Source organism: Pinus tabuliformis, chromosome 4_1 (assembly GCF_031772625.1).
Source record: "Pinus tabuliformis cultivar Carrire ecotype Pingquan chromosome 4_1, CPIR1, whole genome shotgun sequence".
NCBI classification, from domain to species: domain Eukaryota; kingdom Viridiplantae; phylum Streptophyta; class Pinopsida; order Pinales; family Pinaceae; genus Pinus; species Pinus tabuliformis.
Window position 1 is genome coordinate 17,981,873 of NC_142303.1, and position 18,630 is coordinate 18,000,502.

The 18,630-nt window shown below is 38.5% G+C and overlaps 1 protein-coding gene and 1 pseudogene across 1 annotated transcript; both read left to right on the top strand.

Moving 5' to 3' along the window:
- Positions 1–1,971: 1,971 nt before the first annotated feature.
- LOC149173994 (putative leucine-rich repeat receptor-like serine/threonine-protein kinase At2g19230) lies at positions 1,972–2,586 on the top strand. Its single transcript, XM_089420705.1, has one exon. It carries the CDS (start codon positions 1,972–1,974, stop codon positions 2,584–2,586), a length of 615 nt encoding a protein of 204 aa, XP_089276831.1.
- Positions 2,587–2,836: 250 nt separating this feature from the next.
- Positions 2,837–4,422, top strand: LOC149173995 (5'-3' exoribonuclease 3 pseudogene; annotated as a pseudogene).
- The last annotated feature ends 14,208 nt before the right edge of the window (positions 4,423–18,630 follow it).

Below are 18,630 nucleotides of genomic sequence, written 5' to 3' on the forward strand. Positions count from 1 at the left end.
TTTGGTCAAAAAGAGTCATTTTAATTCTTGAGTCTAGGGTTTTGTCTCCAGAAGTGTCAAATAACGCTTGCATGCCAGAGGGAGGTTCAGTAAGTTTTTATTTCAGGAATGTCATCGTCAATAATGCGGGATTAATTCTTTTTCAAAAACCCTGTTTGGAAGAAGAAATCATCAAATGTGTTTTTGTAATAAATATGTAATTTGTCAAAGTGTTTCGAAGTTTTACAACTCTTCAATGGCAGCAGCTTCAGCTGCTCCTATCCCTGCAAGCATATCTGTTATATTCGTAAGCAGAGAAGCTCTCTGCGTGAAAAGTTTGGAGACTGTCAACAACCGATGCTCTCAGATCTAGTTTGTTATATGTCATTGGTATAAAAGGAGTCAGGCCAACGAATAACTACAGTTGCAGGTCACATCGAAGTATGTGGTGGAAGCATAGTTAGAAAGTCACATTATGAAGCTATCTCCAGCGCAGCGGAAGCATGGTAAATATGTAATCAAAGGATAACGTGTTAGATCATGAGAATTGGTGGATCGTTAATATTGCTCAGTCATTACTGCTGTATTTTAATCCGTGAGTCAAAGGCTATGACCACGAAAGGAGTCAGACTCGTGGATGAAACAACGTTCAACACATGATCAATGGCAAAGTTCCATTTGGTGTGAGTGGGGGAGGAACACTATGAGCTGTATGGTTGAAACTGCCTAAAGAAATCTCTTGTGATGAAGATAAAGCTGGATGTTGTCGTTGCTTTTCTAGAAAGCATACATAAGCTTAATGCTCCTTTCTAAGAAGGCGCAACTCTGGTCATCTTCTGCCAAGATCGCATGCCAAACACCCCTGCAAAGTTGACAAAGAGGGTCATCGTCAGTTCAAAAAGTCAAGTGGAAATAAGCAAAACAAAGTTGTATTAAAATATGAAAAGTGTCGCGTATAAAGCGAACGAGAGAGGGAGAAAGCACGTTGAGCTATTAAGAGCAGTATCTGGGAACAAAGAAGCCTAAGAAATGTGTCATCAAGCCAATTGAAAAGTTTCGATTTTCATTTGACTGGGAGAATACTGAAGATACTTCACGGGTTATGAATTCCTTGTACCAAAATCCTCATGATGCATAACTGTTGTTTTGTCGGAAGTTCCGGGCTAGGGTGAATCGTAGGAAGCAAAAACAAAGCTCGCAGCAAAGAACAGAGTTTGTAACTAAAGGCCATTTTCAAGCATTTCGAGAATGAGTTCGGCAAATTTAAAAATTGGAAATCTTCGTGTAAAAATTATGTCCCCAAGTGTGTAAAGCTCAGAAAGAGCAAAACAAAATCGTTTGGGGTGAGCAAGGTCGAAATTGTGTTTGAAATAGAGTGGCGCGGCGCACATGGTCCGCGCGGAGCATGGGGCGCTCCTCCGCAGTGTAAAATTAACACTGGCGCGACGCACTCACCAAGCGCGGCGCACTGGGCATGCTACGTGGCGCACTGAGCCTCAAAGCCAAAAATTCATTGCAGCTTCAGTAAAAATTAAAATAATTTTATTTCTTCTGCCCCAAGCAAGTCGCTTCGTCGAATTGGATGGAAATTCAAAAATGGAAAGTATTGGATATGGTTTAGTCTCCTAAGAAACTCGTTGCTGCTATTGTATCACTCAGTCAGTCTCCCCATTAGGTAACAACAGTAAAAAAAAGAAAAAATGTCCTCAACCAGAGGAGCATTTACAGGAAGAACTATAGGCGGGTCGATAGATCAATCAAGCCATACAGTGGATATGTTGTTCGTTCAAAACATATGCCAAAGTCTTCAGGATACTCGATTTTTTAGCGAATATATATTGGTTACTAAACGTAGAGTGTTGTACATTTGATTGGTCAAAACCTCGGAGATTGACGACCCCTTTATCCCTGCTATCGAGACGAGGAGGCTTCAACTTGGCATGTATAAAGACGCTCAGCCAGGAACAATCTTGATTGCATTATCAAGAAATGATGTATCCTCACGACAAATTCGACCGCATCTGGACACTATCAAGTTCAGATTCAGAGTATATAAATTGTGCACAGAATATATGTTCAAAAGAGGCTATTTCAGCAAACAATATCAAAGACCTTCCTCCAAGTGCTCTGTGGCAAACTGCGTGGGTCGTAAACAGCTCAGATGCCATTCTATTACAAAATTCATGGATCAACAATGCGGAACAAGTACTCTCTTTGAATACATTATTGGTGTTATATTTTGGAGAGATCAAGAATGTGTCTATGTCTGAAATCGAGATCATTTTTGTCGAGATAGATGGTGTAAAGGTGTCCGAAACCATTACTTTGGTGCGAAATTATTCTGCTCAAGAGGTTCCAATCCACTCCGGTGCTACATCAAATGTTGTTTTTACTTTGATTAAGGGAAGTGAGTCTACCCTTCCTCCTATAATCAATGCTTTCGAGTATTACCAGCTACTTCAATCAGACTACCCAACATATTCTCAAGATATTGACGCTCTTAACGCTATCAAAAGTAGAGTTGACATAAAAGATTGGATTTCTGCTGATCCTTGCTATTTGATACCGTGGAATGGAATTCGCTATGATAAAACTCTGGGGAAATAAGAATTTCTGAAATAGATTTTTCGGGAAGGAATCTAACAGGATCAGTGCCTAGCGATTTTGCAAACTTGACTCGATTAGTCCATCTGTCTCTCGACCATAATCTCTTCACGGGACCAATGCCAAATTTGGCCAATCTATCCAATTTGGAGCGACTATATTTACAAAACAATAAAATGAACGATACTTTCCAGAAACTGATCTTCCAGACGTTATCTTAACGCAGGATTACATTGAAAAGCACCGATGTTACATGCAAGATGTCATCATACTAGCAAATGACAGTGATGTAATTGCCGAATGTTGAATGTAAAACGATTCATCTGCGTATTCATGATCCAAATTGAATGAAAGTGGCATTATGTCTTAGGTGGCAGTCATTGCATACTTTGGCATTCGATCCAAAGAACATATGTGGCGGATTTGACCCAGATTTTTGCATTAAAATATTGGAGACCTTTTCCCTTCTGTAAAGTGGCAAACGCATCTCCAGAAATTTGAGGAGGTTGATGCAGAATTTAAAAGAGAGGAAAAAAATGACTTGGAGGGATTCAAACTGAAGCTGAAGAATGTACTTAAAGAAAAATTAGATCTTTTCAATTGTGATGCACCAGAAGGGGATAAGGTTAAACTAGGAGAGCCTGGGTGGAAAGAAAGGTATTACAATGAAAAGTTTATGGCCCACGCTCCAGAAGAAATCAATGAAGCTAGAAAAGATGTTGTTTTGAAATATACTGAAGGATTGTGTTGGGTTATGCGTTATTTCTACCAAGGTGTATGTTCGTGGCAATGGTTTTATCCATATCACTATGCTCCGTTTGCATCTGATCTGAGGGATATGGATCGGTTGGAGATAAGCTTTGAACTAGGGAAGCCATTCAAACCATTCAATCAGCTCATGGGAAATCTTCCAGCTGCAAGTGCAAATGCTCTTCCTGAACATTATAGACCCTTGATGACTGATCCAAACTCACCTATTATTGATTTTTATCCTACTGACTTTGAGATAGACATGAATGATAAACGCTTTGCTTGGCAGGGTGTGGCAAAATTTCCTTTTATTGATGAAGCTCGCCTACTCACGGAGGTTAACAAGGTTGAGTGCACCTTGACGGCAGAGGAAATATGCAGAAATACTGTGATGTATGACTTGTTATTTGTGACTGTGAGCCATCCATTGTCACCATATGTTTTTTCAATTTATGATCAAGGTAGCCATCTTTCAGGGCAGAAAAGACTTGGAGTAAATGAAGAAATTGATCCTAGAGCTAGTGGGGGAATGAATGGTTTCTTTTGCCTTTGCGATGGAGAAGCATGCCCCCCTATCTTCACTTCGCCTATCAAGGGGATGGAAAATATCACAAACAATCAAGTGCTTTCTGTTATTTACAAGTTCCCACCAACACACAAACACATTACACGACCTCCTAATGGAGTAATAAAGCCAAAGAAGTCTGTATGCGAGAATGATGTAAATACACCAACTCTATGGCATGAAGATAATGGGAGGAAGGCACATGATCGAGAAAGGCCACACCATACTGGACCTGCCTCAGCTCCTCATCTAGGAAAATCTGCTCATCGTCTTATTGCCAACAGTCTACAATTAAGGAACAGCAGCTCACAGGAGGTAACACTTAGTGTGCAGCATGAAGCTCGTACTGGGGAGGTACCAACATGATTTATAGTCCTAATTCATATCCAAAACGAGATGATAATCTTGGATATGAACATGGATATCCTTCAGATAGCTCTCAAAAATATAACAGTAGAGTGTATAATGGCAGTCAGAATCGTAGTCAGGGTTATCCAGCCTCTGCTTGTGATTCTTATGGTGGAACATACAATGGCAGTCAGAGTAATGAGCAGGGTTATGTTGTATCTGCTTTCAATAGTTATGGTGAAAGATATAATGACAATCAGAATCATCGTCATAGCTATGGTAGTTCTTCACACCATCAGTTCCAGTCTGGTGTCCCTATTGATGAGTACTATGGTTACCAAGGACAAAAGGACATTCAGCAGCAAAATGGCAGAATAAATTCCCACTTATATCAGGATAGCATGACACAAGTCTTCAATACAGGTGACAATGCATTATTCAAAAATCGATTCCATAATGGCATACCACAAACAAAGGCATTTTTGCTCGCAGTAATCTTTTGGAATGTGATTACCAACGACATGGTTCACTTCCAAATTATCAAACCAAAAACGAAATCCAAGATTCCTCGTGCTATTTAAAGACACTTTTCTACAGCAGTTTGATTTTAAAGAGACAAGTCGAACAACTTCCGATGTGTGCCTCAGTGGAAAGAATGCACTGCTACAAGCATAATTCAGCTGCAACAAATTCTTAAGTACCCTGTAGTTTGGGTGTAAGTTCGATGAAATAAATTCATTACTTGACTCGACTTTTTCTTTGGGTTGAATACTAGTTTTAGTCATAAAGAATGAGAAAAGAATATCATCTGAACTTAATTGAGACTCTTTGAAGTTGGTTCTAGTTCGGTCTTAGAAGAATCTTGAGTGGAGTATCAGTGAGAGGGATAGATAAAATTCTATAAAAACGCATTTTCAGTCCATAATATAAGGGAAGGGGGGAAGGCATTGAACACTTCAATATTGTTTTAAAAAGTGCATAAAGGAGGAGGCTTTGAATGACACAAAAGGTGAAAATTTTGAAAACCAAGTGGTGAAAAAGGCACAGGGAAGGAAAAATGTCAGAAACCGAAAAGCCAAAATCTAAATCAGAGGCATCCACCAGGGCAGAGAAACAAGATTCGATTTCCTATTCTTCACTTCAGTTATGATCTATAGCTACAGTTGTCGCCTTTTCATTGGCCATAAAAAGAGTTTCTAGTGAAATAATGAAACGATGTTCTGTCTATAGAACAGATGGACGGTTCATTTCATATCCTTAGGATTTTAGTTGTAAAAGCTCCAATTTTGGTTCAATTTGTTTTCTCATAGTGGAGCTTATTTATTGCATAAAAAATCATTTGTAAAGGGTTCTGAGTTCTGGAAAACAGTGGGAGAGCTGTGAAGGAAAACTTCACTGTACAGTTTTTGACAGGGATTTAATGAAAAGATACAGCTCTGACTCCTGAGATTCTTGTGGTGTGCATTTAGCATTTGTCTTTTCCTTTGTTTCATATGTAGGTCGTTATGTTTCCATTTCATTTCATAATCATTTCTAAATGAATACTTTTAAGTGAGAAAGGCAGAATCTAGTTTGCTGCTCTGCCTTGGGAAGGTATTCATGTTTTGTGTTTTCTTCTGTTTGATAAGGATTCATCTATTTCCCTTGTCAACCTCTCAGCATTCTTTTCGTTCCATATAATTTCAAAATTGACTGCTAAATTTATTGCCTGTCTTGCCTCCTGAGATAATCTGTGTCTCAGATTTAATCTTGCTGCTCATACTATTCTCGATCCCATGCTGCCCAGAAAACCCATTCATTTATCAAATTACCCCTTTTCCTATCCATTTACTAGCCTAAAATCAGTTCCCATTTTTAGTCATCTCGCACCCGATTGATCATTTTATCGAGATTGACTGGAGAGAGCCCTCTCCTATCCTCGTAGGGCTAGCTATGAGGCTGAGCTTGGTTTGATGTTGCCTTGAGTTTTTCCTTTTTCAGCCTAAGGCAGATTCGAGCACTAACAGTCCCCAAGGACCCAGACATAGATAAGTTCCTTATTCATATGCCCCTATTGCCAGAACAGATAAATTTTGAGGTATCGTGCCTTGCGTGGATTCCCTTGTTAAAAATGGAGGATTGGGACATAGATGACAATGAGCAGTTCGCTCACCTCATGGCAGATAATTACATGAGGAGAGTGTACTACCCAGATTCAGGTGTCTTTGAGTTGGAAATGGTTGAATGGATCTGCGGAGTGGAGAACTCTGGATTGTTAAACCTATTGTCGGTGTGCCACTATCATCGCACTAATATTAACACCACCTGTGTGTGGTAGTTACTTACTCTCGTGCATGATGGGTGCTTATGTCTTGGCATGCCTTTAGCCATCACATACATGCTCATCCACAAGATCATGCACATGCCGCATGAGGGTTTTAATTAGACCAAGGAGTTTGGTGGAAAAGTAGGCAAAAGAGACTTGGCAAAGAAGATGAAAAAGAAGTTTGAGCTTGTCAAGAAGCGGCATGGCTATTCCATCACATCCATCAATGATCCCGCTGTGAATATTGACACCCAAATACTCGCCAAAAAGGTTATGAGGAAGTGTCACACGGACGAGGTCCCAACGCCTGTGGTATTATTAGCTACACAATGTACAGAGGGTGCATAGTTTAACTGGTTGCAGTACTTATGCAGTGAATTCCTTGCAAATTGTAGTGAGGTCCAAGATGAGAGCAAGCCATTCCACTATGCATGGTTGCTGCTCTAATCATGTTGGTCTCCTAGGAGTTGTCAAAGGATAGTCAGTTTCCTCCATTAAAGGAAGGATTGCCAGAGACCACATACTTTGCCTCCTTCTGGGCCATAGAGGACCCTGTGCAGGTCATAAAAAAAATATATTTTCTGGGTGTTGATGGAAATGAGCTTCCGCATGGCCATCAACTAGTGCCGAAGGTTGTCCTGAACCTTGTATGAGGAGTTGTCTACGTATGCTGCGTTTAAGGAAGATTTCCACTCCGTCTACGTTTAGGTGCAAAAGGACCTGCAACAGAAGTGGTTCAATTTAGCATATTTGGTCACTGATGATGCCATACAGGAAGTGATCAAATGCTAGCCACCAGATTGGCACACCCTCTTCGGCTTGGATGAAGGTACTAGAAAATGCATGGGGAGCTCAACTGAGATGAAATAGAAGGGTGTAGAAAAATAGGCAGCACAAAAGTTGCTTGCACAGTGGAATAAGGAAAATGACGAGAAGGCTCAAATGGAAAAGGAGCGCGATGCAAAGGAATAGGCTGGGCAAGAACAACGCAACTCTGAGCAAAGTGACAAATCTCCTTCACCCAAAACTGAGGAGGAAGAGAAGTCTATGTAGGGTGGTGGAGGCAACGAGGGGCAGAGTACCCCATTTCGACTAAGGAAGTGCAAAGAATAGTAGCAGTAGTGTTCCCCCAAGAAGAATAATTCTGCTAAAACACACATGGATCCCATCACCCTGATAGAGGGCAATCTTGACGAGATCAGTGATAAAGAACGAGATCCTACAACTGAACTATTTCAGAAATTCAAGTAATAGTACACGCAATCATTGGGAAATGTCTTGAAGGATCCGTGCGAACTACAGATCCAAACTAGTAGGATACAGGTAGGGACAGGTCAAGTGAGTGCCACACAAATGAGCTTGGCACCACGGACTAGCCAGGTTGCAGAACTGATAAGGATGGTGGACCTTAGAGTAGTTGCTTTACGAGAGGGGTCCTTCAGCGTAGAATTGGCCAATGACAAGATCATCATAAGCACCCTTAAGAACATCGGCCTAAATATTACAGCACTCCATAACAAAGGACTTCATGTGCTATAGACAAGAGTGATAGTGGAATTGAGAGCTCGGGAGCAGCACGCTCTTAGTTTAATCAGCGAGTACCAGGTTAAAATCAACAAATGTTTGCAGAAAATACAAAGGCCCTCAAAGAAATAGATAGTATTCAGGCACAGAGTTCCAAGCTGGCGACTGTGGTTGCAGAGGTGTGTAGAACAGTGTTGGAGTTACACGTACCCGAGGACACACGACGAGAGGCCAAGATCTAAAAATTAGTTGCAAGCGTCTGAGAGGCAAAGGAAGAAGTTGTGAGAGTTCAATTTGAACTCAACATGAAGATCACAGAGCTGCAACTCAAATTGTAGCCACCGACTCTACCCGAAGTTAGGGAACAATGCAAAGCCACGATCACAAAAGGAATGACCACGTTGGATGTCGCAGTCGCTAAATACTCGGCCTTATTTAAGCAGGAAAGGGAATTGGGCACAACTCTGCAAGAGGACCCAAAACTAGAGATTCTCAATACAGAGGTTTGCGATCTCGAATGATAGTATGATGAGGCCAGGGCGACGACATGCTCAATTTCTCCAATGCAGCAGCCCACCAAGTTGCAGGAGGGGCAACATCTCTGCACGTAGGTTGAAGCAGCTCAATGGAAGGAGGTCGTGCTGAAGGAAAGGTTGGGACCTTGGTTAGATGAGGCTTACCAGGTTACCACCAACATTCAGGAGAAGATGATGGGTTGTAGACGACTCAAGAAATGATGAAGCTGGCTGTTGAAGGATGAGATATGGAACATCTCATTGAGAAATTCAAGCAGGGAGCTACACAAAGTGTTGTCGAGGTTACAGTTGTGCAGGTAGCACTGGGGGATCTTCACAGCAAGATCTCCACTCCAGCCGAGTGACTTGAGGGCAAGTCATGACCTTTGTGTTGGGCGCTTGTTGGGATGGGGTCTCCTGGGTCAGTTTTCGGGTTAAAAACCCACATTTTGTTGTAAATTTTGATGAAAATATGTAAAGTGTGTGTGAATTTTGGATGTGGAGCACATAGTTAGTTAGGAGTCAAAAAGGGATTTTACCCTTGTTTATGTAAATTTGAGTCAGTTTGGAGATCTATCAATGATCCATAGACCATGGGATTGTATAAATAGGTGTGTCTTAGAGAGTTTAAGGCATATATATGTCTATGTCTATGGGTATGAATGGATGGAGTCTTAGAGAGATAGCATAGAGAAGTAGGTTTTAGAGGGGACAAAGGCTCTATAGCTAAGTGTGTAGAGGCCTAGAGTAGTGTCCGCAACTGAGTGCGTAGACCCCTGTAGCAAAGTGTGCAGGGAAGTTTTGAGTCTGTGACCTGATACTGAAGATCAATAAAGAAGATTGTTGGAGAAACTCATGTGTTTTATCTGTTTACCTTTGTTGTTTATGTTTTTGATATATGCTGTTATGAAATATTGTATTTATGAAATAATGATGTATTGATGTGCGAATCTACTAGATAAGTCTTATTAACTTAATGCAATACATGTTAAGTATTTACATGAAGATCATAATTCATTTTGTTATGTTTATCAAGAACTTAAGTATATATGAGTAGATTTTTATCTAAGGATAATTTATGGTGCGCATAAGTAGATAATTCATCTGTTCAGGGTCTGCAAAATCTGATCGTCGACCTTCACAGAGGTCTAGGGGCCATCCGAAGGGAGTTATAGTACCAAGCCCTAAGGGCTTATAGATTTTTCCTAAGGCAGATCTAGGGAATCAAAAGACATCACACTGATCTCTAGATGCAGGAACTTGGTTCCAACATCCCCCCATACTTCTTCGGGTGAGACTTTAGTCCACACTATGCGGGTTCATCCCGAAAGGGCTAGTGGTGTATGGTTTTGTTTGGCACAACTAACTCTGAACCTGGGTCAGGACTCACTAAGCCAGCGACTCCTCAGACTAAAATCCTTGTCCTCTATCAGATACATTAAACTTCTTTTTTGATGCCACATTCACTTTGTTACTTGAGGTCTTGTTCTCTTCTTGTCCCATTTTCCTTTATTCTTTGCATTCCCTTTCCATTCCAGCTTTGCCTCAAATCTATGCTTTGATTGCTCAAAATAATGCTTTAGCTTCTGAATGGCCTCCTCCAATGATCTAGGCTAACCAAACTTAATCATGTCCTTGAACACCACCGATAACCCAATGAATAATCGTTGGATCTTGGCATTTTCCTTCTTGAGGTAAGGCACATACCTCAATAACTCCAAGAATCTGCTAGTGTACTCCTCATCAATCATATATCCCATCTTCAACTCATATGACTCTTTTCTCCTGTCATCATAATATCTCTGTGATAGATACTTCTTCCTGAATAGACTCCCGAGCACACTCCAAGTCAACGCCTCTTCATGAATACCTATGAAATTATTTACATATTACCATCAGATATCTACTTTACCTTTAAGACTGAATGTAGCTATTATGACCTTCATGTTCACTAAGAAAACATGCAACCTGAAGAGCATTCATCCCAAGCAACCATGCTTCAAAAGTCCTATGAATTCTCAATTTCCCCATAAAATGTAGGTGGCTTTTCTTTCTTGAACTCATCCGACAAATATTCCCTACCAATCCTCTTGTAAGGATGATAACAATGATGAGCATGGTACATATCTAAACTAAAACTATAGTAAATCCCATGTCCACTGCCTCATGTATCAGGTGTATCCAAGAATCTATCATCTATGACTATGTCCTCTCTATCCAACCTATGCCCACAATGTGACCTTCTACTATATGCTCAGTTATTCCTATCCTCATTTCCATGACTTATTGGAAGTAGTCCTTATCTTTGCAATTATGGAAAGATCTAAAGAATCACCCCATTAACCTCTACTTGTTTCTCCTTTTCCCTAGAAAGTTTCTCTTTTGATTGAATGATTCAGTCATTATCTTATTGGAAACTAATTATTTATTACTTCAAACTTCTCAGAGTGTCTACTATGTCAGGAGAATATCACTCACCATGCCACTCATCTGATCTATAGGGAAAAGCTTGTGAATTGTAGTCTACCATCTTGTTAGTCATCTTTTATCTTCTCTTCCTGCAAGGTATATCATGTCAAGTAAACCAAATCATAAACAAACCAACGTAAATCAATGTAGTTTAGGGGAGGATATCTCATCTCAAAGGTCAACCAAATTAGTGCAATAAATATATAAACATAATCATATCAACATTTAATAATCATTCCAATCATTATCCAATCATCAATGCATGACCATACCAATCACATACCATGCCCGCATGCACGAAAACTATCATCATGCCAATGTATTCATAACAACATATAAATATTAACATTCATCACCAATGCACAATCGACATGTACTCATGATGACCACATCTAACAATAACACCATCAACTTTTTCACATGGCAACACCACTGCAAGTATGATCAACACCATGCATATGACACAAGCACATAGACCTCAATCACAAGGAACACATATGTGATCGACATGTATGCATGATCAACGCACACTGCCCATCTAGTCAAAGGGGTGAACCATGCTCTAATACAACTCTGTAACACCCTCCTCCCACATTTAGCCAAGCTAACCAGTCCACTAGGGTAAACATGTGACAAAGAGTTACTATGATATGATTCAACTCCCCAAGTATAGTTAAAGAAATGGAACTAGAATGATAAAACCAATATGACCTTCCACGCATGCTACAGAAACTTCAAGATCCAACCAACCCTTCCAGGTGACCAGCCCGTGAGGTAACTTGCTTTTTCACTATCCTAGAGCCTCAGTACCTCCCATGACAAGGCACACATGTGACTGGGACCCTCCAATCGCTCCCATAATAAGGAATCCATTTGACTATGAATTTTTTCCACTATTTTTGAGCCAACGACCCCAGATTCTATGCCCCTTTTTTCAATATAAGATTCAGGCCACTGCTTAGAACTTCCTGAAAATTCTAGAAATGATAAATAACATAGAAACAAGGTTACTAATGCAAACATTTAATCAATGAATCAACTAGAACCCTACTAGCTATGACAATAATTCTGTCAAACATATCACAAATATGTAATCTACAGGTCATAAGAATAGATCTAAACATAAGGATCTCATACTTATCTGAGATTCATAAGCAAGTATTGATGTCATATCACATTAGTTGCATCATCATATATTGGGTCATATATTTATTATTCATTCATTTTCTAATGAAAACATGATGAGAACCATACATCAATATTGTCATAAAACATCCTCACAACCAACATCTATTCAACAAAAATAATAAAGATATAACAACCATGAAAATCGCATATGAACAAGTATATTTATCCATCAAATACAAGACGAAAGGGAATATTGTTAACATATGAAAACTGCAACTAGGTCTGGGACTTCCATGTACCACCCGACAATAAATTGGTTGAAACAAATCTTTCTTTCAGCCAATCACCCTCGTGCCATATTCCAAGAATGAATGTGGGATCTCATGGAACAAAACCAACAAAAACAAACCAGGTTTCCAAAGGTCAAACCACCTCAACCCTCAACCATTGATTCCAACTCATGGTCAGACATCACTAACCATCTACATATTTGTTTATACCTAAGTTTTCTAGAGCTTAAGAGCATTTTTTCCAACCAAGACTTCCAGGACTAGTAACTCAACCAACAGTTGTTGTCGGGCTTCCATAGCATTTTTCCAACCAGGGCTTCTAGGACTAGTAACTCAACCCACCAAGGGCTTCCAGACCGTTTTTTGAACCACGGCTTCTAGGAATAGTAGCTCAATCCAAGCTATTACAATACTTCTAGAGAGATTTTCAAACCAAGGCTTCCAGGAACTAGTAACTCAACACACAACAATAAGGAACATGAGAACCAACCAGAAAACAAAAGGAAAGAAACCAACAACACCTTGGATATATAGGAAATGGCAAGGCTAGGAAAAACCATTCTCAATCCAAGAAATCCTCCATGCCAATGACATATCATGACCAAGAAAACATACATGCAATTCGAACCTACAAGAAAAACTCATTGTAGTTGTTGATCTTGATGTCCTCTTGTGCTTTCCTACTTTTCCTTTTCCTTCTTGATACAAATCCCAAGTATGCCACACTCCTCCAAGAGTTCTCCAAGAAACTATAACTATCTAAGAGTATGATAGAGAGATAGTATAATAGAGATCTCCAATCTAAAACTGGAAAAAATCTATCAACTAATCCTTAGAATCATTCTTATTAATGAGACCTCTCATTTCTTCAATTTTCCTTTATTTTCCTTCATTTTCCTCCTCACGTGAAACATGGGACCTTCCACCTCCCTTTTCTCCTAATTTCCAATATTTTCATAAATAAAATGCCAACTAGTGCCACTTTTCCTTCCCAAAGCCTTTCCCAATTTCCATAGCCATTAATTAATCACAAGTGATCCCCATCACCATGTTTTTCCCCAACATTCAACTTGGAATACATGTCCCATGACCATGTTTATTATTTTTTCCTTTATTAAGTTTATTACATGGATTTTTTATTAGGGATGTTACACAAACACCAAGAGAAAAGTTTTTTAGAGGAAAGAGGTCATTTTCCAGATGTAGATGTCGCGGAAGAGATTATAAGCCCAAATGTTTCAATTGTGGACAATTAGGACACATGTCTTGGTGATGTCCTAAGCATAGATCAATAAGCCAATGAGGTGGTCATGTGGAGAAGTCAAAGGAGGAGGATAGATATCAAGTCGCACTTGTAAATGATCCCGAGGAAGCTGAATATTCAATATTAAAATGATTGTTGATCCAAGAAAAAAAGATGCCAAATAACCAAATCAAAGGAAGATTTTATTCAAAACTATGTGAAAGTCCAAAGGTAAGTGTTGCAAACTTGTTATTGATAGTGGTAGCACAGATAATCTAGTGTCTATTGAAATGCTAGAAAGGTTAAATTTAAAGAAGACACCACATCCTACACCTTATAAGGTCTCTTGGTTACAAAACGGTTATCAAGTTTTGGTTACTGATCAATGTAAGGTAGAATTTCAAATTGGAAGTTATAAATACTAAATTGTGTGTGGTGTTTTTCCAATGGACATGTGCCATATTTTGCTAGGAAGGCCTTGAAAGTACGATAGGGACGTAACACTTAATGAGAACCAAAACACTTAGAATTTTGGGAAATATGAGAAATTACATACACTAGTACCATTAAAGGATGCGCACACTAATCAAGTGTTAATGTTGGATAACAAATAATTTTTGAAGGATGAAGCAGAATGAAAGCAATGTGAACAAGTAATTGAGGTAAATCCCTTGTTTCTAGAAAATAAAGATATGTTCAATGAATATGAGAATATAATAATCAATGAAATGTTCATGTTAGAAAATAGAGATCATCTAAGAGTATCCATGGAAAAAATGGTTATGAATGAAGAAATTTTAATAAATGAATAGTAGAATAATGTCAAGGAGACGGTAGATTTAGAAACTAGTGAGAATTTAATGTGCTAAAAACTCCAAATCCCAAATGAAAACAATCATAATGAAGAATCTTTTAGGAAATAAATGAAAGCATTGAACAAAGAAAGTATCTTGGGAAGAATATATAAAAACATTCAAATTAATTCTAACATGTTTGTTTCAAGCAAGAAATATGCTTTCAATTGTATAGGTTCGAGTCCTTGCAAAGAAGTTCCTGAAGAAATTAGCTAGAAGAATTGAGATAGCTAAGTTTTTTAGAGAATGCCAAAATAGACTTCATTTGTTTAATGGATAATTTTGTGATGCTAAACTAAATTTAAGTCATCATGAAAAAATTAAGCCTAATATAACTTTAAACAAAGCGTTAAATATCTTCTAGATAGGAGTCGAGGAATATGTTGTTCTTCGAGAGTCTAATGTCAGAGAATTGACAACATTTTATAAACTTTATTAGATGCTGTTATTTTTTTTAGGAAGTTGGATTCCTCATGCAATGATTTTAATTTTGTACTAATTATTTGGACTCTAGAAACATTATCATCGACTATTATGGATTAGGCTAGAGAAAAATAAAAAGAAAAAGGAAAAAGAAAAGAGAAGTAGGCTTAGTTTTGATTTTTCCAAATTAGTTACTAAAATAATGGGTCCTATCCACTTATTATGGATCTTGATCCTATTTTTGACTTTGAATAACTTTTATAAATCAGGAAGTATGTGGAGAACTAGAGAAGGATTGAAAGTATGAGTGTAAGAGGAGGAGAAAGTTAATTCATTCCATTATGTATCCTCTCTTGATTCATGGAACGAAAAAACTATCTTGTTGTAATATTTTTTTTCGAAGATATGATATTATTTTGGTTTTTTGTGGAGAATTGTAAATGAATGTACAAGCAATTTATTCGTTGATTTGATGCATATTCCAAGCAACCATTTTGTTGCACCACCATTACTCTATACAATTTTTGTATGAGTGATAATATAGTTGTATTAAGGATGCATGCATAGAAGAATTAATATCACATGTGATTTTAGCTATCAATTGTTGAGGAAATAGAATGGATATGAAGGGGTTTATTTTTTTTTCAAATCAAATTGCAATCTCATTGGATGACTATGTAAATTTTGGTATTTAACACCGATTTTTTTTTGAAGAAATAATTTAGCAGAACCTTGGCATCAAGAAGAAACACTAGAAATGGTGTCACATTGAGAGCTGAGGAGAAAGAAAACTTTTCCTTGGAAGAAAAGGGAATGAAATCCAAGGGAAAGAAGGAAAAAGGAAAGGTAAAGTCTAGCTAGAACTAGGGCAAGAAGAAGGACACTATACTTGGTTGCATAAGAAATTCAAGAAGAAGCCTACCGAAGGAGCAGGAGGTGATGCTCTAGCATCACAATTTGAATTTAATTTGACCCTCATTTCATGCATGGCATATATTATACGAAGCAGTGTATGGTACTTGGACTCTGGAACCTCATTTCATATGACAAGAAGCAAGGAGTTCTTCAACAAACTAGAGGAGAAGGACCTACAATTACACATAAAACTTGGAGATGATGCGAGGTATAGTACCAAAGGGATTGGTATTATCACCTTTAAGTGAGAGTCACGCTCCCATATTGACCTAAAAATTGTAATGTATGTGCCTCGGATGAAGAAAAAATTGAGTTTTTGTAGCTGTATTGGAGGAAACATGTTATGATGTGGTGTTCAGTAAAGAGAAAGCCTTTTAGAAGCATGTCACTATTAGACAAGTAGAGCAAATTGATGTTTGAGGGATAAGTCTCTACAAGCTTGAGGTGGATGCATGCGCTCCATTGAGCAGAAAAGGATAACATGTTTAAACTCGAGATGTTGGAGAACTCTAGCATCGGTGCATGGGTCACCTATATGATGGAGCTTTGAAAATAATGTATCAGATCACCATACGACTTCCAAAATGCACCCTTAACCAACATGATGTTTACAAGGGATAAACCCATGGAAAATATGTGAAATCCTCCTTCGAGGGTCAAGATAATAGAGATGGAGACATCTTGGATCGAGTCCAGTCTAATATGTGTGGACCATTTTCTACAGTCTCAGTTGCAAAACATAGGTATTATGTAATTTTCATAGATGACTTTTCTTGCAAGTGTTCGATCTATTTTATGAAGGAGAAGGATGAAGTGTTTGCAAATTTTTTTGAATTCAAAGCATTAGTTGAAAATGAGACTAGAGAAAAAGAACACTAAGAAGTGACAATGGAGGAGAATTTGTGTCTAATGCCTTCAAAGAATTTTGTGCCAATAAGATATTAAAGGAGAACAAATTTCACCGCACAACCATAGAAAAATGGGGTGGCAAATAGGAAAAATAGAAGCGTTGTAGGGGATGGAAGAGAAATTTTTCATGATTAGGGAAGTTACCACTATACCTATGTGAAGAAGCATGCAATACAATAGTTTATTTGAATAACTAGAGCCTTCACAAAATACTTGGCATGATCAAACCTGAAGAATCTTTCTCTAGGAGGAAGCGAGATGTTTCCCATTTTTGAATTGTTGGAGCTATAGTCTATTGTCAAGTCTCCAATGATAATAGGAAAAAGTGTGAGCATACAACTGAGATGGGGATATTTATAGGATACATAGAGACACTCCCACTTGGGATGACAATGAGGAGGTGAGGTGTCAAATTTGATGAGGAGAAGGCTATGACAATCTCTAGAGAGAGAGATAGCTAAGTATTACACTAGAGTAGGATCTTCTAGCTCCAAAGGAGGAGCCTCAGTCAGAGCATCAGGATGTTGTGGAGAAGACACATGTGGAGGAGTAGAAAGGAGGCTGAGTGGAGGCACCCACTCAACCAGAATCTTCTAGAGAGGGGAGGAAGAGAACCAGAGAGGATGACATATTGGTGAAAGATGCATAGAAGTATGTGGGAGGTCCTACATCTTTGCGTAGGAAGAGGGAATCCATAGAAATATATATTGGTTATATTACACTCATGACATAACTCACTGATTCTCAACTTTCTTCATTTGAGGAATCATTTTTTGAACCAGTATGGGTAAATGCCATGGTGGAGGAGTATGACTCAATTATGAAGAAAAATGTATGGGAGGTGGTTCCAAGGCCAGATTTATGGTCAAAGACTTCTCACAAATGGAGGGAGTTGATTATGAAAAAAAAAGTTACCCTGTGGCAATATTCCTCCATCATAACCATTCTAGCATTAACTACGTAAATGGGATGCGAGATCAACCAAATGGATGTGAAGACTACTTTCCTCAATGTAGTGGTTGAGGAATAGATTTACATAGAGAAACCTGAGGGTTTTGAGACATTTTATAGGGAGACACATGTGTAGACTTAGGAGAGCACTTTATGGTCTCAAGGAAGCACCCTGTTAACACCCAGGTTGTTCCCTTTGACTCTAAGGGAATACGGCCGGGGTAACCACTAACCAATCTTTGGATTACAGTGCCTAGCCACACTATAATCAGAGAGGGCTCTCTCTTTATAATTTGTCTCTGTTCTATGGAGATTTTAGGCTAGCTATGAAATGAGGGTGTTTAGTTTTATGCTTTGGTTGAGGGATATCTTTCTGTACTTGAAGTGTGCAATCTGCAGATGAGTTTATTTCATTGGGCAATGGAGTCTATGGCTACAAGTGTTTAGAAACCTTGAGATGATTTACTGAAATTACAGGGCCATTTAAATACTTCATATAACAAAGTTAGATTATGATGGTGACATGTGAACAACCAGTGAAAAGCATTCAAGAATTTTCCACTAAGCTAGGGTGTGGGAAAGAGATAGATGCTTCAGGAGCAAACTTGAATTCCTGAAAATATTTATCACAATGAGAGATATAGCTTGAAAGTGTAGTAATTAAGAATTACACCTTATTTACTCTATCTGAAGAAAACATTTATAACATCTTAGATTGAGTTCAGGGTAATCTGTGATTAAATCCTGGAACTGTTCTTTTACTTTGCCATTAAGTGTGAAACTCACAAACATGAAAGAAGATAAAAGACATATAACGCAGAGTTTTAAAGAAGACTTATTGTGCTATGAAACACGCAG